At 46.2% G+C, this 22658-nt stretch overlaps 1 protein-coding gene across 2 annotated transcripts; it reads right to left on the bottom strand.

Annotated features, from left to right (window-relative positions):
* Nucleotides 1-12022: 12022 nt before the first annotated feature.
* On the bottom strand, nucleotides 12023-22409 carry VGLL2 (vestigial like family member 2). 2 transcript variants are annotated; one of them, XM_075924042.2, is made up of 4 exons: nucleotides 22101-22409; nucleotides 19171-19471; nucleotides 15794-16294; nucleotides 12023-15144 (listed from the first exon to the last, which is right to left on the bottom strand). In XM_075924042.2, the coding sequence occupies exons 1-4, from the start codon at nucleotides 22215-22217 to the stop codon at nucleotides 15101-15103; spliced, it is 963 nt and encodes a 320-aa protein (XP_075780157.2). In that variant the 5' UTR covers nucleotides 22218-22409; the 3' UTR covers nucleotides 12023-15100. The 2 variants fall into 2 exon arrangements, with proteins under 2 accessions (XP_075780157.2, XP_075780158.2); XM_075924043.2 differs by having other exon boundaries at nucleotides 12042-14979; nucleotides 22101-22407.
* Between the last annotated feature and the right edge of the window lie 249 nt (nucleotides 22410-22658).

Below are 22658 nucleotides of genomic sequence, written 5' to 3'. Positions count from 1 at the left end.
ACTAGCAAGATTTGTCAATGAAAATGGTGTCAATGGTTTCTGGATTTTGCACCAAAGCATGGACCCCAACCTTGTGGCCCTTATTGTGAGCACTGTGTAGAGGACATCACGCATTGCAGCATACCAAATTATGGACCAACTTGCAGACGACAACTACTACCACAACTGCTATACTCATCGGATTTGGATTCTGATTCATCAAAGTCCAATTCATCCGATTAATCAGAATCTGATTCAGATTAATCAGAATTAGCTGACAATTAATTGAGATATAATTTTATTATAACAGATCTGATATACTCATTAGATCATAGCTTTTGGGATGATGTTGTTGTCGTCTCAAACACCTGTCACCTACTCCATGTTTCCCTTTGTGATTCCCACAGCAACTGCAGAAGTTGCTTATGGGGAAAAGTAACATTAGAAAAGAATTCCTAGGTATCTTTAATAAGGTATAAAACCATTTTTAAACCATTCTTATGCTGCCTCATTTTGTCCTTCATTTTATCTGCCTGTGTGTTCTGTGCCTACCTCTATGATCCTTTGCACATGATTTGCTTCTGGCTGGTACCCTTTTTCTCCTTTCCTTCTGCTATAAGCTTCTCCACAAATTGGTTTTTCTGCTTCCTGAGATATGCTGTCCCTCTTCTCCCCTGCCTGGTGGTTTCATTCTCTTTTTCCTTGGTTCCCCTGATTTCCTGCTGATGGTAGGTAGCAGCATTTCCACTGGTGAATGTCATATCTGAGCACATCTCCTTCCATTTCCTTCTCTGGAGGCAGCTATGCTGCTGCTTTGTTGTTTCTAGGTGCATTTATAGACATCCGATAACTTTTTCTTTTGTAATGAAGAACCTGGATATCTATGGAAATAAGTCCCCAAAAAGGAGAATGAATTACATTTTTATGGCTTAGGAATCATTGGATGTTCATGTACTCTCACACACACTTGCTTTCATTACCTGCAGCTTCCAGACCAAGGTAGCAGTGCTGGCTAGAAGTCAGTCTTTGAGTTAGGGATCAGGGCCCAGATCCTCTTGAGATATTTAGGCATCTAACTCCCATTGATTTCAAATAAATACCTTTCATCATCTGGGCCTGGTCATTAATACTCTCCATTGCCTCTTTTCTTTACATTTAACAAAACGTGAAGATCAGGAGGTAGTGTTGTCCAGGAAGATTGGGCCCTGGGCTACAAACCTGTTCTAAGACCAACTCTGATAAGGACTCATTCTATGGGATTAGTTAAACTACCTAATCACTCTGCTTCAGTTTAGAAAGTGTAGCCAATCACATTTATGATTACCAACCTTAAAATACCTTGTGGTAATTCACCAATGGCTGTAAATTGGTTTTTAAATGGAAAGTGCATATGTAGATATTATTGCAAAATTATTACACAATAAATATGTAAATGACATTCCTAAATAAGGATACACTAATTTAAATCAGTCCAAAATAATGGATTATCCTGCACCAGCCTCCAACAGAGATCTAACTATATTTTCCTCTACTTCCTGTGGACATTTAGGGGGACAGGTGTAGATGTGTTCTGGAACAGCACTAAGGGTGTGTCTAGACTACATGCCTCCGTTGACGGAGGCATGTAGATTAGATAGATCGGCAGAGGGAAATGAAGCCGCGATTAAAATAATCGCGGCATCATTTAAATTTAAATGGCTGCCCCGCTCTGCCGATCAGCTGTTTGTCGGCAGATCGGGGCAGTCTGGACGCGCTGCGTCGACAAAGAAGCCTTTCTTGATCGGCACAGGTATGCCTCGTGAAACCAGGTTTACCTGTGCCGATCAAGAAAGGCTTCTTTGTCGACGCGGCGCGTCCAGACTGCCCCGATCTGCCGACAAACAGCTGATCGGCAGAGCGGGGCAGCCATTTAAATTTAAATGAAGCCACGATTATTTTAATCGTGGCTTCATTTCCCTCTGCCGATCTATCTAATCTACATGCCTCCGTCGATGGAGGCATGTAGTTTAGACGTACCCTAAGTGACCAGCTAACTCCTAGCAGACTACCAGCCAATGCGCTGTTCACTTCCATTGATTGAAAGACCAATTAGGGAGTCGGTGATTCTTTGGGTTTTCTCATCTGTAATCTCAAATGTCTATAGAACATGAAATAAATACTTTAAATGACCAGAAATTAAAGGATTTTATTGGGTGACAAAGAAGTAAGATCCTACCCTGCAACACATAAAGCTGTGAATAATCCTTGCCATCAGCAATCCCTCTGGATTGCAATAGGTTCAGTCCTATAATTAAGTTTTACTCGTGTGAGTCATAATTGCAGCATGGGGTCCTCAGCAATTTATTAAAGCTAAGGCACGCTAGTCATCACAAACTCTGGAGTGATCTTAAACAGACGTAGAGAAGCTGATCTGCCAGTGGAAATATAGGCTCTTGCCTTTTATTGCTTCTTTACAATCTATAAAGAAGAACTGAAAATATGGGGAGTAGACAAAAGAGTTTTGGTTTATTTTTAGATTAGAAATGTACATCTTGTGTCCTCGGGAAGACTCTATGATGACTGGTAAAATTAGAACAGACAAGAAACAAAGTGAGTAATTGAAAGGGGGAGAGGAATTTCAGCTGAACTGGTTAAAACTGTTTGGTGTTGTGAGAAGTTAACGAACACCAACGACTAGTGACCATTATGGTTAAAGAATGCCACAGCTGTTCTTCCACCTACCTCACATACCTCAGTGATCCTGACAGGAACCAAGGGTGAGAGATTGGAGAGCTGATGCTCCTTGGTGAGCCCTCTTGGCATCCTGATCCCTTAACTAACAAATAAATTTCTTCTGAGGATCACAAGATGCTTCAAAACATAAATGTTAGTTTCTCCTCTTTCTCCTGATTGGGGCAAAGAGGCACAAAGGTTCAGAGACTTACTAAAGGTCACAGGGCAAAGCACCTTAATACCTCAGGGCTGTGTCTAGACTGGCCAGTTTTTCTGGAAAATCAGCCGCTTTTCCGGAAAAACTTGCCAGCTGTCTACACTGGCTGCTTGAATTTCCGCAAAAGCACTGACGATCTCATGTAAGATTGTCAGTGTTTTTGCGGAAATATTGTGCTGCTCCCGTTCGGGCAAAAGTATTTTTCCAAAAAACTTTTGCGCAAAAGGGCCAGTCTAGACAGCTGAGATTTGTTTTCCGCAAAAAAGCCCCGATCGCAAAAATGGCAATCGGGCTTTTTTGCGGAAAACCGCGTCTAGATTGGCCACGGACGCTTTTCCGCAAAAAGTGCTTTTGCAGAAAAACATCCTGCCAATCTAGACACTCTTTTCCGAAAATGCTTTTAACGGAAAACTTTTCCGTTAAAAGCATTTCCGGAAAATCATGCCAGTGTAGATGTAGCCCAGGTGAAATGCTAGACCCATTGTACTCCACAGGACTTTTGCCATTGACTTCAGTGGGAGCAGGATTCCACCCTCTCTGCCATTTCCATTTCAACCATTAGCCACACTGATTGCTCTCTTATATCGCCACATATCCCCAGACAGCATAACTCTACTGAAGTCAATGGCACAATGCCAATTCACACCGGCAGTCTAGCCCATTACTTTTTAACTTACACTATGCAGGACAGGCAACCCATCCCTCTGTTTCACACAGAAGTACTCTCACTTCAGTTCTAGCACATTGCAAAAGATTGTAGTTATATAAGATAACATGTGGCTGTGTTTATAATGGAACCTGTTAGCTGCTGCATCTCACTTTGGCGCGTGTGTGCCTGGAGGATTTTTCAAACTATCACAGTTCTATTTACAATGTCAGCTGGCACGGTTACCTGACATTGTGTTTTAATGCTAATAAATAACCAGAAACCCTGAGCTTCACAGCCAAGAGATGATGTGACAGAACAGTGTCATTATTCCCAGTGACATGACTGATTTCACAGTGAAATATAAGGCATTTTTACAGTGTGTTAGTTATGGCTTCCTATTAAGCTGAGGGTGGGGGAAGGGAAAAAAGGGAAAGCAGATTGGTGACACACTTCTTGTCTTCTCTTGCCCTTCTTACCATCAATTGGTTTGGGCCAAATTTCCAAAACAAGGCAGTACATCTTGGGTTCATACACTTATGCAGCTCCCACTCACATATAAGTCCATGGGAGTTTTGCCATTGGCTGAATGGAAAGACGGTCAAGCCCACAGTGCTTAACTGGCCACCAGCCCCGACAAGTACCTGATTTGTGCATGTGCTCATTGGCTATTTTCATGCCTAGTTTAGGAGCCAACAATCACAAGTGCAGAATGGCATATCCCTAATTCTGTTTAGGCTGTGGGAGCCTAAAACTGTCCAAGGAATTTTTGATCCATGCCTCCAAAGGTATATAGGCACCTAACTTCTAGGTCCCTATCTTTAGGTGTGGGAACTTTGCTTGTATTCCATCAGGTTTAACACTATAGGAGGAGATGAGACAACACTGTATTCTAGCCTGTTCACACCAACATGCTTGGGGGAGGGGGTTAGTTTCAAAAATATAAGAATGAGCTGTTATATAGGTGCTGAGCCTGTATCAGCCTGTGCAGAATTGCCATTTGATGGTCCTTAGGTATGCAAAGATTCCCCTTCTTGCTACATGTCTGCAGGCAACTTCCGGTAATGGACTAAGAAAGCAATATATCTTGTCAAGTTTCTTAGGGGCGCTGCTGTCCCCACGCTTGAGCAGTGCAGAATTAGGTCTATAACTGTGAAAGAGTTGTGGAGGAAAAGGTGCGTTTCAAAATAAATAGTTTTAGATTGTATGTCAAATTCTGCTCTTAGCGATGTGGATTTGAAATGACTTCACAATGTTCAGTTATTTCAGATTTACATAGAAGTCAATGATGGCAGAATTTGGCCCTAAATTATTTAAATGAGTCAATGTCTGTGTATTAACAGTCATCCTATGGTTAAAGAAGGCTTTCCGCTTCCTTTTTTGATTTGCTCCCAACTTTTCAAGTTTTTCCTTTTGGGGCTGAAATGTCTCCTGCTTGCACCAGCCAAGAAGTGAATTTTTGTGTGCATATCTGTGTATTATGCAATTAAAATATATCTGTTTGAGGAACTATGTGAAGATCACTTAAGAGAGGAAACAGCAAAGTGTTTGGGACAGGGATGGTGGTTTTGTTCTGTGTTTGAACTGTTCCTGGCACAGTGCAGCCAGCATCAATGATTAGGTCTTCTAAGCCAATGATAGTCAGACCTCAGTGGTTCAGGAGTCAAATTAGCAATCAGCATTACCCAAAAGAACCCACAACACTGTGATTCATTGTTTCATTTACTAAGGCACTATTCATATTTAAACAGTATGATGGGGAAATATTTAATACGTATGTGTACTATATATATATATATATATAGTATTCTCACAGCAAATAAGTTAATAACTTAGTACAAACTGACAACTTAAGGGTTGCTAATGTAATAAAAGCATTCTAATAGTTTAAAAATTGTGATTGGTCAATACTAAGTAAATGACAGTGTTTTAATATTATGTGCTGCAAGGAGCTGCAGCAAATACATTAAAGAGCCACTTGCAGCTTGCGAGACACAGTCCAAGTATCACTATTCTCGGTGATATGGGAAGACTATATCATATAAAAATAAAAAGTAAAGGGACAGCATAAATACTTTTGGTGACATTATTGAAGAAGGAAGTGTATATGCTGCTGTGTTTCTGATGCACAAGAAACAAAAAAAAATGCAATCAATAAAATGGCTTTGCTAAACTTGGAATTCATTTAATCAGGCTCTAATTAACTGAAGTCAGAAACTGGTGACCCTCATGCTGAGAGCTATGGAAATGTGTGTGTTACAAGTACTTTTATGTATGTTTTAAAAACTTTAAAACTGAAGGTCTGGAAACAGCAACTTCAAAGCAAAATAATGAAGTAAATTAAATTACCTGCCTTTAATAAGGTAATGAATACTGAAGGAAGGCAAAGGAAAGCACACACGCATGCTCCCTGATGTACAGCATGAGCATTTTCTTATCAGAATTAATCTTCAGACACTCTCTGCCTTGACTCTCTGTGCTCTCACTGAAGTGGAGGTCATGGCCAGTGACAACTGGGAGCTGTTCTTGGAGTCTCTCTTGCCTTTTTAGGTTATGAGGGTCTCTGTGTGTTTAGGATAATATGATTGACAGCTCCACGCCGGCCCCAATTAGCACCCTATAATTTATTAGCTTCTGCTTTCAGATTATGCGTTAACTTCACAAATATTTCAACCACGGAAACAGCAGCTATCGAGTGTCTCTTGCCTGATCCAGCTCAGTGGGGCTGCAGTTAAATACAGGGAGAGAGCTGTGCAGGTCTGTCAAGCGAGAATAATCATTTGTGTTACTGTGTGACTGGGATGGGCGCAGCTCTTTAGGGCTTCACTGTTGGAAAAAGGGTGATGTTCCACTGGATTAGGATTCAGCTCATGGAGGGATTTTCTTTTTTTGGGGGGGGGAGGGGAGAAGCTGGTCTGCAGGGGTGGGATTCTGCTGAAGAATGTTTGTGTTTGTCTAATACTCCTCTCTACATATACACCAACGCTCCAGTTACATATGAACAGCAACCATAAAAACAATAATGTCACCACTGCTTTTATTCCTTTGCTCTGATTGCTGACTTGGACAGCAAACATGAAAAATACCACAAAGGAAATAGAGGTAAATGATTCAGAAAACAAGGCCCCGTCATGGGACATGACACAAAGACTCACAAAAGGGCATCTAGCTATCTGTATATTTATCCTACTTGTCTCGCAATAGTATCTTGAACAACTGACAAATTCTAAAAGAATCACCCAGGTTCTCAGTTGCTTAGTATGTCAAGGCTGTTAAATGTGCTAATGCAAAGGAAGGCACAGACACTTCTGAGAGAGTGCAGTGGATCCTGTTCAGCCAGCCCCCTCCTGGATATGGCAGCAGAGGATTGGACAATTAGGCCATTTTGTGCTTTGTGCGCCTACTCAGCTGGGCCAAATGCGTGTCTGTGGTGGACATGCCAATATACCCTTCACTTTCTCCTGCACGGACCTGGTGTGGATGTGATATGGGCAGTGTGCAGGAGAAGGTGGGGATACTCTCAAAGGCATATTAGGCAGGGCTGACGAGAGTCTTTTTTGGGCTGTGTGGGAGCCAGTTCTGGGAAGGAGCAGAGCTTTGGGCAGAAAGAGCAGAGCTAGGAGCTAGCTTCCCCCAGTCAGCCCTTCGGCATCTCCCGGGTTGCAGGGCGCGTACATTTGGTACTCTGATAGAGTTTTAAAGGGCTCAGGTCTCTGGCCATTGCCACAGCTGAAGTAGCAGTGGAGGCGGCTGGGAGCCACGGGCCCTTTTAAATTGCTGGGCCCCAAGGCAGCTGCCCCTTTGCCATGAGTGGGAGGGGGCTCAGTCCTGATACTAGGCCACTGTGGGTTTGCCCTAACCCTTCTAGATTTGTAACTCAGGAGTTGTACGTTTTTTGTGTGTTATTCACAAATAGGCTGTGAGTTACACAAAGAGCAAGATGGTTATGTTTCCAGATAACTGAATTAACACCATCTATAAGGGCTTGCCAAATTTATGGTGGTGAAAAATGTGTATCAGCCCATGAAATCTGGTTTCCCCTAGTGAAATCTTGTCTTTTGTGTACTTTTACCCTATACTCTACATATTTCATGGTGGAGATCAACATTTCCCAAACTGACCCAAAATGGCAAGTTGGTGGAGTTACAAGGTTATCATACAGGGGGACATGATTTACAGTATTGCCACCCTTACTTCGGCACTGAGTTCAGAGCTGGACAGCCAGAGTAGCTGCTGCTAGTTGAGAACCTAGCTCTGAAGGCAACACCACCAGCAGCAGCAGCGCAGAAGTACCGATGTCATGATATGGCATTGCCACCGTACTTCTCTGCGGCTGCCTTCAGAGCTGGGCATTTGGAGAGTGGCATTTGCTGACTGAGGGCCCTGCTCTGCAGGCAACAGCACAGAAGTAAGAGCGGCAACGCCATACTTGCAACCCTTCTTTTGGTGCTGCTGCTGCTGCTGAGTCTGCCTTCAGCACTAAGCTCTTGGTCAGCAGCCACTGTTCGCCTGCCACCCAGCTCTAAAGTTAGCACTGTTGTGAGGCAGAAGCCCAGAAGTAAGGATGGCAATACTATGACCCCGCTACAATAATCTTGAGACCTTCCCCACAACCTGCCTTTGAATCAGGACTTTTACGGTTACACCACCATGTATGTTCAGATCTAAACAGCTGAAATCTTTACATTTACAATTTTTAAAATCCTATGAAATTGACCAAAATGGACCGTGATTTTATTAGGGCCCTATATATAACATTAGAGATGGGCCCAAGCAGTTAAATCAGTGGTGGCCAACCTGTGGCCCCCAGATCTTCTGTCTACCCTCTCCTTTACGTACCTCTCTTACACAGGGGCACTGGAGCCCCACACATCCAACTCCCCTTCCCTTTCAGCACTTTTGGAGCATCACAAATCTATTGACTCCATGTTCCTCCCTCTGCCTTCCCAGAGCTTGAACACTGTGAATCAGCTGTTCGTGCCTGTTCAAGTTCTAGGAGGAAGGGGGAAGAGTAGGGATGGAGTGTGAATCAGCGGATTTGTGGTGCTCTGAACGTACTGAGAGGGGGAGGAACAGGTAAGTGCAGAGCTTCAGTGCCCCAGTGCACAAAAGGGGGGCAGAGAGAAGGTGTGCGGGCCATGTATGTTCCACTGAGATGGAGAGCCACTCATGTGGCTCACTCACTAATCTGGGTTGACCATTGCTGAGCAAAATTATTGTGGCAGGAACCAAGGATAAAACTTGGGTCCTGAGACTCAGTGTGCCAGATGCATGGTCAGTGCTAGGATACATATTTTTGCCCACTCTTCTAGTCCCTTCCACCTTTCCCTGGAAAAACAATCTACTATCTAACTTGAAAAAAGAAAAAGACCCTGTCATAGCCCCTCGTGCTTTATGAAAATTGTCTTATGAATATGAATATACATAACTCAGAGATGCTTTATGCAAAACCAGTCTCGTAACACATCAAGCTTAAAGTTACAATCTGCACAATCTGAATATCCTTTTGTTGTGCATGTATCATTCTTGTTTGTGAAATTAGAAATATGAATTGATCTGGTTGTAATTCTTGAAGTGCTAATAAGGGCCATTACGGATACTTAGGAACTTAATGGCTCAGTACTCAAACCAACAACCTGTGAATGGTTTTGTTTGTCCTGTAAGCCCAAACCATAAAAGGGCCTAGAAAGACATGTGACCATGCCATCCGGTGCTGGAATCCATTTTGAACCTGGTACTTTTCCAGGGGGATGGGAAGACTTAACAAAGGGTTCCTGCCCTGGGGGAAACTCTGTTTAAGGAATGGAAAGAAATCAGGTCTTTGTATTCAGCTGGCCTTTGAAACTGCCTCACCCGCCTTAAGATGATACACATGAAGAAACCTGAAAACAAAGAACTCTGGAAAAAAAAGCCGCTGTAGACCCAAGCCAGAGTAAAGATCAACTCTGACTTGAAGCATTTTACTTGAGATAAAAAGAACTGTTTAGGGTAAGAATTTGCATGTAACGAGTTTCTTAGTATATTATAATGAGCATATTTTGTTTATTTTAACTTAGTAACTTACTTTGGTCTGTTTTCACGTGCAATCACTTAAATCCTACTTTTTATACTTAATAAAAACACTTTTGTTTATTATCAAGCCCAGTGTAAATAATTGTTACCAGGGTAGGGGGCGGGGGAGGAGAGGAAGCAACCACTGTGAATATCTCTCTTTCATTGATAAAGTGGGCGGACCTCCCTATGCACTTTCTCTGTGTAAAACTTTTACATAGGATGAGGAGGATTTATTTGGGGTTTTGATCTCTTTTGGGTTTTACTTTCCTGGGTATTGTTAATGGGCCTTACAGCTGAGCCCTCATGGAGCTGAACTGGTTCAGTGTCAGTGTTGTTCTGCAGGGGAGAGGTAACCCTAACTTTGTGCGTTGGCTGAGCCCAGCAGGCCAGGATGGTGAGAAGCCTTAGAAGGCAGGAAGGCAGGCTCAGTGGCTTGAGCAGCAGACCAGGAGACAACCCCAAGGGGATTTCTGTGATCCAACCTATCACAGACCTTTTCTCCAACCACACCCAGAAATAGCCAATCCCTCACCCTCTTGTACAGTGACTGCACATCTAGGTGACAGGCCACACCCACTAGCCAGGGCACCACCGCCCTCCAAAGGAGCTAGTTTGCTGCCTTGAAGTGCAAAGAAGAGTGTTCATTGGAGAACATGCCCAGAAAGAGATGCACAAGAGCTGGCAGTAAAATGTCTCTGGTATGTCCAAAAACAACTACTGCATTTCCTCCCTTCCAAACAGGGACCGACTTCTAAGTCTTAGAATTTATCATGGATCTAAATAGAACTTCAAAGGGAAAGTGAGTGGGGACAGCAGCTCCTACTGACATAAGATGAAAACGGGACAGATAAGGTCCTCCAGAGACAGGTGAGACATGCTTCATGGGAGGGACAGAGGAATTACTCTGATGCTGGGAAACAAGGATTTGTACACTAAGACAAATTCAATGTTAAGATAAATTCTTTCAAATCTAACTTCAGCAATGTGAATAGCAATTGTCATCTGCTCTGTTTTTTCACATGTATTGAAGATGGCTCCCGGGAGCTGCTTCTAAAACCAAAACCAAAGCAGAGATTGGTGCAATTATCATGTCTTAAATGAAGTTCTCCCCTACTCCGGTTGCTATTAAAGTATCCCTGCTGGAGACTAGTGTTAAGCCTGCAGCGCCTAAAAATATTACCAAAGAACAATGTTTTGTTATTGTGCAAAATGTCCTCAATTTTCATTAGTAAAAAGAAAAGAAAAAATCTTTTGTGAAGATACCCGGAGTATTAACCCTTGAACTGTTAAATGTTATATACATTGAACTGTTTTAGACTCACTCTATACTCACGATAAACTAATTGAAACAAACAGTTTATTAAGTGAAATTTACTTGTGTTTCCTTTTTGGAAATCTCTGTGAAAATGTTCTGATTTTTATTAATTTCTTGGTTATACTTAGTTGGTCTGCTATCAGACAGTGTGAATATCCTATAGGGAGTTCACAATATGATTTATGTGAGTGTTATCGCTTCATGCCACTGCCCTGGACATTATGGGTCTGTTCACTTAAAACTGGGTAGCCTATGATTTATTAAGCAGAAAGCGATAGTGACCACATTTACAGATTATATGCAACCATTCATGCTTTTCCAATGAATCTGCCATGCAAATAATCCCAAAACAGCTAACTCGCCACAAAAATTATTTCTGTAGCACTAAGGGCTCTATTGTGCTAGATACTATAGAAACGTGTCATAAAAACATTTTTTCTTCTCAGTTTTTATACTCTAAGGCTCCAATCTGGCATGTGTTTAAGTTTATGCACAGCAAGTAGTCCCACTGAAGTCAACAAACTACATCCAGGCTGCGTCTAGATTGGCATGATTTTCCGGAAATGCTTTTAACGGAAAAGATTTTCAGAACAGAGCATCTAGTTTGGCACGGACGCTTTTCCGCAAAAGCACTTTTTGTGGAAAAGCGTCCGTGCCAATCTAGACGCGCTTTTCTGCAAAAAAGCCCCGATTGCCATTTTCGCGATCGGGGCTTTTTTGCGGAAAACAAATCTGAGCTGTCTACACTGGCCCTTTTGCGCAAAAGCTTTGTGCAAAAGGGACTTTTGCCTGAACGGGAGAATAATATTTCCGCAAGACTGATTTCTTACAGTAGGAAGCCAGTGCTTTTGCGGAAATTCAAGCCGACAGTGTAGACAGCTGGCAAGTTTTTCCGGAAAAGCGGCTGATTTTCCGGAAAAACTGGCCAGTCTAGACACAGCCCCAGTGTATAAAGTTAAGCATGTCTTTTGCAGGATCGGGGCTTGTATCAATGTAAATGGTAAGAAAATCATTATCGTTGTTTTTTTACTTTATACTAGCCAAGCCCCACCTCACAGCTGTTGTGCAGCAGGCTGACAGGCAGCAGAGACAGGAGGATGCAGCAGTGAGGTGGGGCAGGCAAGCGGGTGGCACTGGGGGTAGGCACAGGGGAGGGCTGGGCACGGGAAGACCTGGGGGCCACTAGCTGAGTGGGGTCGAGGGAGGGGTAGGCAGAGTGCGGTGGACAGGGACCTACCGCCAGTCCCACCACTCACAGCATCTCCCGCTTCTCTTTGTCCATGGGGCCAACGTGCTGCTCAGAGAAGTCATCGTGCTGCAGCAGCAGCTGCTTGATGGACCACAAGGCATTTCTCCCTGCTATGCTGTGCTGTCCTGACCTGCCAGACAGGCTGCCCCCAGGACACAGCGCAGGGCCCTGGCCCACGAGTCGCCCACCCCAGCAGGCACAGGTATGCAGGATATCACCGCCACCGCCAGCTCCCTGACACACCTGCTAGCCACTTGCTGGGGAGCCGCTGAGCCCCGCCCCAAATCCCTGAGGGGAGTGACCCAGGCCTCGCTCATCACTTCTCACTCATTCTGGCATTTTCTAGAAACTTTGCAAGTCTTCTCAAATGTTCTCTGTGAGAGACAGAGACATGACGGACACCTCTCCTTTTATAATAGTTTAGATTAGATTTAGATTTATGCAGCACCTGGTCAATGAGGCCCCAGTTCTGACATGGGGCCATTGGCTGCCACCAGTGTACCAATAATAAATAAGAGTAGGGGCACTTTGAGTACAAACATTCATACTGATATTTACAGATTCTGTATTTGTACAAATCTTATTGCAAATAAACTTGCCAGCCCCTGAATGAATGTTCACAAATCATTGTTGTGAATGCCAGGGTTTTATTTGCAAGAATGTTCACAAATACATTTTGGCTGAATTCAGCCAGCTCTGCTCACTATCATTTTCAGGGAGAAAGGAGAGAGAGGGAACAAGACAGATAATAAGCATACTCAAAGAAGCACATGTAATTCTGGTGTTGGCTGAAGTTTTTTGAATTTTCAAAATGCCAAAACACAGCATTTGTTGACAAAATCCTTCTCCTTGTGCCCCTCAAACTATCACTTTTTGACTAACTCTTACTATGTGTTTTTGCCAAGTGCTACTGCCTCTTTCCTTTGAAGGATCCTGTGACCATTTTGACTTAATGGTAAAATAAATCCCTTAGTCTGTCTTTCTGCAGCCTGTCTGGGTTCTGGTTTACAGCAGACTAACAGGAAAAATTTGGTTAAAATAACCACAATATGCCCCCTCTTTTGCAAAACACTAAGCTCTGGTCTACACTAAGGAGTTATTTTGAAATAATCCCCCTTGTTTTGAAATAAGTGGAGTATCCACACTACCAAGCCCGTTATTTCAAAATAACAGGCTGCTTATTTTGATTGTGTTAGTTCCGGAGTTATTATTTCTATTTTACTTATTTCAAAATAATTTCCTAATGTAGACATGCCCTAAGTGAAGACAGTTCTCAAATAAAGTATTTCTCAAATAAATTTTCTGCTAATGATTTGATTAATTCTCATTACTAAGATTCCCATTTTCCTCTGTAAATCTAGCTCCATTGCAGCCAGTGCTGGAGGGAAATTCAGGAGAAGCAAGATCCATTTCTAAGTATTCGGCTAGAAAGTTTTAGTTGACACTGATGTGAATGTACAAGCATTTTGAATTGACAAATCTAATAGGAATTGCTGAGTTTTACAATCCCCTTCCCCCGCCCCCCAGCTTTTAGAAGTTGGATGCTTTGTTGCAGAATGACACCTTGCTTATTTTGTATTAATTCACCATACAGGGAGACCATAGCATATTGTGGCTAAGCCCTATTGTATCCCTTTTAGCCTATACTTGTTACTCTTTCTTTTAATACTCATGTAAGAAAGTATTTTGCACCAGCAAGATTTGGTTAGCTTTAATACACAGTAACTATAATGGGTTGCTTTGTCCATGTTACAGGTGGTTTTTCCCATTCCACCCTAAAGTTTCCAATTTGTGATATTACCCTTTTTGTTTAGCTTTAAGCCTTCACCAACACATAAAGGGTAAAAGAAAACATCTTTAATAACATTTAACATTTAAAAATGCCCCTTATTCCCACCCTCAAAAATTACTATTAAAGTGACCAAATGACAGCACAACACACACACACACAGAAATATTAGAAGCAATGGAGATCAATTGTCCACAATGTGCTTTTCCTTCTGGTGTGCTCCAGTTGTTCCCCATTAAGGCTGCCAGGCTTTATTTTTTTAAGGGTTTCTTCTTTCATCATAAAACATTCATTGTAAAAAAATTATTTATATATATAATATATCTATATCTCCAATGCAATTGTTGTGCCAAACTCTGAGAAGTGCCACCTTGGTTGTCAAGTTTCTGGAGATTGAACAGTTGTCCCTGGAACAGCTGCATTTCTGTAAGCCCAGGGCAGGTGGCCCAAACTAGCCACTTGCCACTCATAAGCCCAGGCTGAAAGATCTGTCCAGTTTTGTTACCAGTCCAAAAGTGTTCATGAATTAAAATTTCTTTTCCTCCTAGTGTTCTATAAAGTACAAATCCAGTTCAAAAGCACTGAGTATCTTCCCAACCTGCTTTCAAGAAATAATTCTCATTGGCATAAAAAATATTCACACCACCAAAAAAACCAGTTTCCTTCCCCCTCCCTTAAGAAGGTCAGTGATTTCACACCACTGCCCACTTTATTTAATTCTTTTTTAAGGAGTCTGACCACAGTTCTGGGTGTGGAGCTAGTTTAAATAAAAAGTTCTTTGGCTCTCCTCTTTCAACAGAAGGAATTTTATCCTCCACAATATGTTTTAGATATTGTACTTGAAATGCCAAGTAGCGTGATTTCCATTGCCTTTCCCATGTTCTTGTCCTTGAAATGCCTGGAATAGATGCTGAGCCATGGTTGGCTTGTCTGAAGGAAGAGAAGAAGGGGTACTCAGGGGTCTGTGAGTCAGCAGATCAGCTCAGGAGAGATCCACCACAGAAGGAATAACGGCGAGCTGAAAACCAAGATCAGAAGCTGTTACAAACCGACTCGATTTCAGCTCTGAACGTCACCAATTCTACTAGGCAGAGATTTACTGGGGGAGAGCCCCGGGGAAGAAGAGGTGAAGGACAGGTCTAAAACCAGTACAGGTCCTTGCTTTTATCCTGAGGCTGCAAACCTGAGAATTGAGAGAGGGGGGAAAAAGGGGGAAAGAAAAAAAGGTACAAGATGTTTAAGGACAGAGAAAGCCAAACACTACCATTTCCTTGTGAGAGCAAAGAAGGGACTCTAACTGTGGTGGCTACCCAGAATGGAAGGCAGTGGTGAAGCAGAGGAAAAAAAAAACCCACCCAAACTAGCCAGGGAAAGGCGTGGCTCCCTGTTGGATCTAAAGCCCAGCCATGAGAGGGATCATTCATTGTGATCAGCATAATTATGTGCCCAGCCCCAGAGAAGATAAATTCCCTATTTTTGTGTGCTCACCCAGCTAGAAACCAGGCCTATATGTGTCTCACCTTTCCAGAGAAAACATAGCTGCAAAAAGCTTCCCCTAGGCACCTGATCACACATAAAAGACCAGCGGATCAGCTTTCCAGGGGGAGGGGGAGCCGCTGCACTTTCTCCTGAGCAAAGCAGACGTGCTTCCCCCTGCCCCGGGGGAGGCGGTGAAGTCTGGAAAGGGCCCTGCAGGCAGCCCTGGGGCAGGGCGGGCCCTTAGGCAGCAGCCTTCCCGCTAGGCGGGCTCGTTTGGAGGCTGCTCCCAACTCCAGCCTCCCCAGGCCCGGCACGTGTCAGGGGCGGGGGAAGAGGCCGTGCCCCGGCCTTACCTGCGTCCACATTGAGGCCCAGGCCCTGGGCCATGTCTCCCGCCGGGCTGGGGAAAGGCCCCGGCGCCGCCCAGGCCGCGCTGGGGGGCTCGCTCTTGCCCAGCTCGCACGGGGGGCTGCCGGGGGCGGGCGCCGAGGCGGGCGGCAGGCGGTGCGGGCGGACCGAGGCGGCGGGCACCAGCAGCGAGCTGTAGCGGGGGTCGAAGTGGGCGCCGTAGACCTCGTGCATGGCGGCGGGGCGGGGGTAGGCGGAGCCCTGCGCGCCCAGGTAGGGGTGCGGGTGCGGGTGGTGCCAGGGCTCCGGCCCGCCCTGGTGCAGGTGGCCGTGCAGCGCGGCCGGCGAGTAGGGGTCGGCCGCGGCGAAGGGCAGCTCGCTGTGGGCGGCGGCGGCCAGGGGGCTGCCCAGGCTGCTGCTCAGGGAGGCCGGGACCGAGGAGGGCTGGTAGGCGCTGTTCCAGAAGGACGCGGGGAAGCTGCGCTGGCTCATCGGGAAGGAGCCGTCTGGGGAGAGAAGGGGGGAGAGGGGGGCGGGAAGGAAGCAACATGAGCAAAGAGAAACCGCCCCTACTCTGTGCCGCCTGGCACCGCAGTGCATCTCCAGCCTGGCCGCCCCAGCGGAGCCCTCCAGCTAACCCTCCAACAGGCCGCAACACATCAGATCCCCGCCTAGACCCCTGCCAGCTAACTGTCCAACAGCGTGCCCGCCAGCTCACACACCCAATACATTAAGAGCTCACACTCCCCATAGATTAGATCCTCACATCTCCTTCTCCAGCTAACGGTCTACGAGCCACGTGTCAGATCTCTGCTGCCTCGACACATCTAGGCCTTTGTTTACCATCAGTTAAAACAAAGGTGATGTCCAAGTGTGTGGGGGGTTTTGTTTTGCGGGGGGGAGGGGGATGGTGTTGGAAAAAGTCCCAGAACTACGGGATTTCTTTCCCCCAATAGAGGAGACAAGTCATCTCTGTTCAGCATAGAGCAATTTCCAGGGGTGGAAAATAAAAGACCTTGAAGATTTTTAACATTTATAGAATTTGACTCATTTACATCATCTCTCCCCTCCATGCTCTTTAGAGGCAGGCAGGTCTGGAATGAGGAGACATTACTGGTTAGGTCACTTGTTGGCTAAATGACCGCGGGCAATTCCCCGACTTGTAAAGTTGGGCTAAAAAGGCTTGCCTGCCTCACAGGTGACCTGTTAAAATTTGTAATGCATTTTGCACGTCGCTTAGGACTGTAAGATCTTCAGGGATCCTGTATTTTATTCGTCTGTCAAGCAATATGAAGGATGGAATAATATTTACCAATAGTGAGGATAGAAATGTTAAGCGTTATTCACATGGTATGTTGTGCATTCCTAACGCAAATAAAATGTGCATTAACGAAGTGTGAGCCAGAGGGAAGTTATCTCTGAATCCCTGGCAAGGATCCTTCAGCTGTATTCAGAGAGTGGGATGTAGGACATCACAGGCACTTGCAGCATGGAGTATCTTTCTTCTCTGCCAAATTTCAAGTAGTATTTCATTTTTATTAACCACTGACAGAAATAAATGGCGAGATTGGGAAATCTTGAAGAAGAATCTTGGCTAGATTGATAATACTGGGGGCTCGGATCCTGCCCTCCCCACGCAACTCTCCCACTGAAGTGAACAACTCTCTGGCAATTTTACTAGTATACGGTATGGGCCAGGGTGTCGACGATTTTGTAATCACTCTTTTTATAATTCCAGCCTGATTATCTTTTTGGACGCTAAATTGCAGAATACCTGCTCTGAAGTAAAATATATGGTGGTTACGTGAGAAATGGGAATGCATTCCTGGGAAAGGCTATATACTTTTTTCTTCCCGGGGAAGTAAATGGCCGTTTAAGCCTTACATATAAAGTTAGCTATTGGCTTAGTCATGGTCGCCTTCTCTCTCACATGTTGCTGAGTGTGCTGTAGAAGACAGTATCCTTCATAATGTGCTCGATCATGAATATCCTCTAGCTACATGTCAATAGTTCTTGTTCCCTGATAAACCCAAGCACACTATAGTTAACTTCTTCCCACGCTGCACAAATTTGAAAGATTGGAGGGATATCTTGCAGGCTTGCTGCCCTGGATTTAAACAAGGCATTGTTTTTATTTATTTCCTTCAGCCTCTAAAGATACAGCAAGCTATTATATACCTTGAGCTAGGTCTGTACATAATGTATTATCTCTCTGGGGCGCTGGGACTGGAGAAGTGACTTTTTTTTTACATTAAAAAAGGTAATTATCATCAATGCACTAAGCTAAAAATCAAGGGCCAGGTGGTGCTGGTACCCATTCGATACTACGACTTCCGCTTGAAGACTTATGGTAAATGGTAAAAAATAAAATAAGATCAATTCCTTGTGGAGAACTCCCCTCCCCGCTCAGACCTTACAGGTTGAATCACACAATTTCGGGGTCATTGTTTAAATTCTCTACACTAATTTCAGCACTATTTTATATTCAGTGGAATTTCAGTGTCATCGCGAAGAGAGGGAAGTCTGGAGAAGTAGCATACAAGAAATTGTATGTTCTTCGCTATAGACCGCTAATTAGAAGAAGCGTTTCAGAGAAGCCAAAATAACACATTTACGAGTAGGAATTGCTAACCGATAGAAAAAAATATGTCACGACAGAATCTGTAAAACTCCCACGTGTCAGATCAACCTGATTGTATCTGAACAGTCATTTCTCAGTTACAGATAGCTATTTATGGCCAGATTTTCAAAGGTGCTGGCTGAGCACCTGCAACGCTAAAGCACTCCAGTAGAATTTATGGGCTCTGTCCTCTAAAAAATACTTCACCTAAGCATAATTAACCAGCTTCAATTTCCATGCCCGAGCCAACGCTGGGAATAGGCATTTTATAGTTCACATTAAAAATGGCTTGCAAAACAAAACCATGGAGCCCGATCCCATTCCCATTGAGTAGAGGTTATTTAGGTAGGTCTCTACAAGGGAACAGCTTGTCTAACGCCATTTCTTTCCGTTTTATCCCCGACTGTTCAGGGAATTTTTCTTGGCAACTTCCTCGCATTTCGCCAGCCCCCCCTGGCCTCGCTACCCCTCTGTCTGGAACACAGTTCCAACTACAGGAGCAGGAAACTTCCTTTTCGCTGGGCTAGCGTTGGTTGGAGGTTGGATGAGATCTGCTCTAATGGGCCCTTGGAGGGTCGTTTTCCTTTGGCTTTTTTACAGCATCAGTTTGGCGTTAGCCAGGGGGTCCTCTCCGGCGGGGGGAGGGCTACTTTTCAGGAAACCAGAGATCCAAAGGCTGCAGGAAACCCTGCGCCTCTTGCTTTTATTGGCGTCCCTTTTTAGCGAGGCATTACGGGCTCCCCAACAGTCCCGGGTGCTCACCCCTCCAAGAGCCGGTGCTCCTGGGTGTCTTGGCGCTGGCGCTGCTGGGCGAGTAGCTGCTGGGCTGGCTCAGGGCCCGGCTGAAGTGCTCATCTACCACGGAGCTGATGTCGCCCTGGAAGTAGGTGAACAAGACGCACCGGGAGTTGATATACTCGGCCTCGGGGGGGCGCTCCTTCTCGGGGCTGCAGTCTTCCTCCTTGATGCTGGCCGGGGCGTGGCTGGAGAAGGAGCTGCTGCTGGTGCTGGCGCTGCTGGCGCTTTCGGGGGCTTCTTGCATTTTCGAGTAAAAGGCTAGTTTCTGTCAGGAAGGAGGGGAGAAAATCAAGCCAGGCAAGCACAGCGGGGTAGCACGGCTCAGTGCAGTCCGGTCCAGCTGGCGGAGAATCTGTGCCCAGCAGTGAGCCATGCGGCACGGATACAGCGCCAGCCACTACATACCCCCCACCCCAGAGTTCAGAGCCAATCCCCCGGTCGGCCCAAGCATTTCCAGTAGCCATAGGATACCTACAGTTCGCTAGTGCCCCCCATCTCTGGATCGGGCCCACTCATTGCCAATCCCAGCCGACTGTGTGAAGTATCTGACTACGCAAGGTGTAGCTACATGGTACCGAAAGACCTGGCTTGTCTGGAAACCTGCAGAGGGGGAGGAGAGACCGGCGACGCAGGAGTGAAGCCTGCTTTGCAATGTAGACACAAAGTGCTCCAAGAAACGGCCAGGAGAAATTCACACGTGCTGAGAATCCGGGAGTGCCTCTCTTCCAAAGGAAATCACCTTCCCACAAGGCACCACACGGACCGCAGGTAAATCAAACGTGGAGATTTTGATCTTGCGTTGGGAGGCAGAAGAAACCAAGCCCAGGCGGGCACCGTTTCAATAAACATAATTGTGCAGACCCACACCCGCTCGGTTACCCAGAGATAAGCATTGCATGTACACAGGAACCCTTAGAAAGCAAAGGGCCGAAAAGGAGGGACCCTCGGCCAGATCCCTGCCGAAGTCAATGGGCTCGCAGGAGTGTAAAGGGTGAAAACATGGCCCCAAACGAGGTCTTACTAGTTTTAATTGGAGAAAAAGATGGGCAGCTTCAAATACATTTCAGGGGGAAACCGCTGACTTGGCAAGCGGGAGCAGAAAGAAACCCACGGTATTTCCTACAGGCCTGGATTGTTTTCACTGGATTCTTTGAAAAAACTGGAACTCACTCGAAAGTGTGCTGCATGTTTTCCGTTTTTCCCCCTAGCGTGTCTGCAGCTGCTAAGGGCCGTTTCTTAGACATGAATGATTGGATTCGGAGATTGCAGACAGAGGGGCTCTCAGCTGGGACGCGGTACAATGGCGAATCGCTGGAAGAACCAGCCTTGAGGGGAGAAATGAAGGAAGAACACGGGAAGCGTTTTCTCTCTGTTTGCCACCCCCTATGTACCTGGCAGCTCAGGGGCCTGCTTCAGCGGCCTTGGCCAAGACACGCGACACATTAAGAATGGCTTTTCATGGGGGCCGTCCTTCAAGGCAGCCCTTGAGTCTAAAGGGTTACCCTAATATTAATGCTCAGAGAGACAAGGGGGAATCCCAGTTCTCTAGATTCCAGATCTCCTGCAATAAGCTGCAGGTAAATCAGGAAGGCGGATGTAATATTCTTCCCGAACAAAGACGGATCCACTAGCCCATCCCCTGGCCCGGGCAAACAGAGCAGAGTGAAAGCATCGTCCGCGCTAGGGGCCCCATTCTCTCCGCGGGAGAACTACAAGCCCAGCATCCGAGGACTCCGAGCGTCTGTCAGTCAGGGCAGAAAGGAGCGAGCCCTTGTGGATTTGGGCCATTTTTTTTTCGTTTGTGGAGCTTTCCCACTCTGCTTTGCTGGAGGGAGGGAGGAAAGGAAAGAGGGGAGGAGATAAAGAACGAACGAACGAAAGACGCTTGTTGAATAGGTGCAGTCCGCTTGTAAAGAGAGCTCGGAGTCTTGGGTCGCGTTTAGCACAACGACCTCGTCTATGAATCGGAGTGAAAAGTTCTCTCTGCAAGATGGACTTCATTTGAACGAAATCTCTCAGTGCTCGGCATTGAAAGATCGGGCTTCATTGGCACGAAGGATACTCTTGCGCGTGCGGAGGTAGCCAGCAACACTGTATTCCCAAGCGCTACAACGCCCGCGTTTGCGCCTTAAAAGAAACTAACACCGCAATTTCCAGTGTGGACGGAAGGGATTTAATACTGCGCCAAACGCGGAGGCCGGATGGTGTGGAAACGAAAATCGTTTGCTTCCCCCGACACGCTTTTTTTTTTGTGATTTAGCTGAAACAGGAGCAAAGGCGCAGTCTGCAGAACCCGAAATAGTTCAGTGTCACCTACAATCCTTTCGCATCCAACGAACTAAAACCCAAATCTTCCCCACCCCAGGTGTCTTCAGCTTCCTCCATAACCAGCGGAAGGAATCAGGTTAAGAATCAGCATAGCCCTCCCTCCAAATTTCAGGGTGCAAAACGCTCCCGCCAAGCACATCTCAAGCAAACGCCCCAGTAGAAGCGCACCCTGCACGAGGGGAGAATCGAGCTGTCGAAAAGTGACATGTGGCAAAGTCTTTTTCTAATGACAAGAGAGTCCAGAGCGCACCTCCTTCCCCTCCTGCAGTTCCCACTATGTATTTCCATTTCCACCCCGCGCCTCCCCCCCCACGACCAGCGCTGAACAAGAGGGGCGCTGCCAGGGTCTCATTCATTCTTTAGAAGAAGTTTGAGGAGTTAGTCGAGTCTCGTGGTGCATGAGGCCCATGAATCTAACTCACGGCACCGAAGTACATAACTGCCCGCGGAATGGGCTGCGGCTCTGTGTCACAGCCAGCGCTGGCGTGGCTTGGCCACGGGCAGTCATCTCTCGCAGGGCATCCCTCTCTCTCCGGCTCTCCCCGCCCCAGGGGCCCCGCACGTACCTGGTGATAAGGGCTATAGGCTGCGGCGAAGTACGGCTGGGGAGGACCATAGACTTGGTACATAACATCCAGACAGCTCATGGCTAACGACAGCTGCGCACCGGGGCTTTGGATCATCGGCCGGTGTGCGGCAAAGGGGAGCGATGCTTCATGGGTGGCTCCTGGGGGCTAGAGTCGCTGGTCATTGGCGGGGTGAGCGAGGGGACGAGGGGCCCCCTCCCCTCCCAGAGCGCCCGCGCTTGGCCAGTCATAAAACTCCAGCACATGAGCTCGGGGCAAAGAGGCTCCGCGGGCTCCGGCCAGGAGGCATTTAAACCCCACGTCAGGCGAGGGGAGGGGAGCCAGGGACCAATGGGAAGCCGAGCGCCCGCCTGGTGACTGCTGCTCTCTGCCTGGTCCTCTCGGTCTCCCTCTGGTCCTTGCGGGCAGCTGGGCTGCCCCGCACCCTCCCCGCCCTGGGGCTGGGCTTTCCCGGGGCAGCCCTGCCCCTCAGCGCCCAGCCGCCCGAGGAATATGGGGCAGGCGGGCTGGAGTAGCCACGAAGCCAGCAGCAGCGTC

The sequence above is a fragment of the Pelodiscus sinensis genome, chromosome 3 (assembly GCF_052426305.1).
Source record: "Pelodiscus sinensis isolate ZL-2025 chromosome 3, ASM5242630v1, whole genome shotgun sequence".
NCBI lineage: Eukaryota > Metazoa > Chordata > Testudines > Trionychidae > Pelodiscus > Pelodiscus sinensis.
The sequence above is the reverse complement of the archived record's forward strand: the minus strand, read 5'-3'. Positions and strand labels throughout refer to the sequence as shown.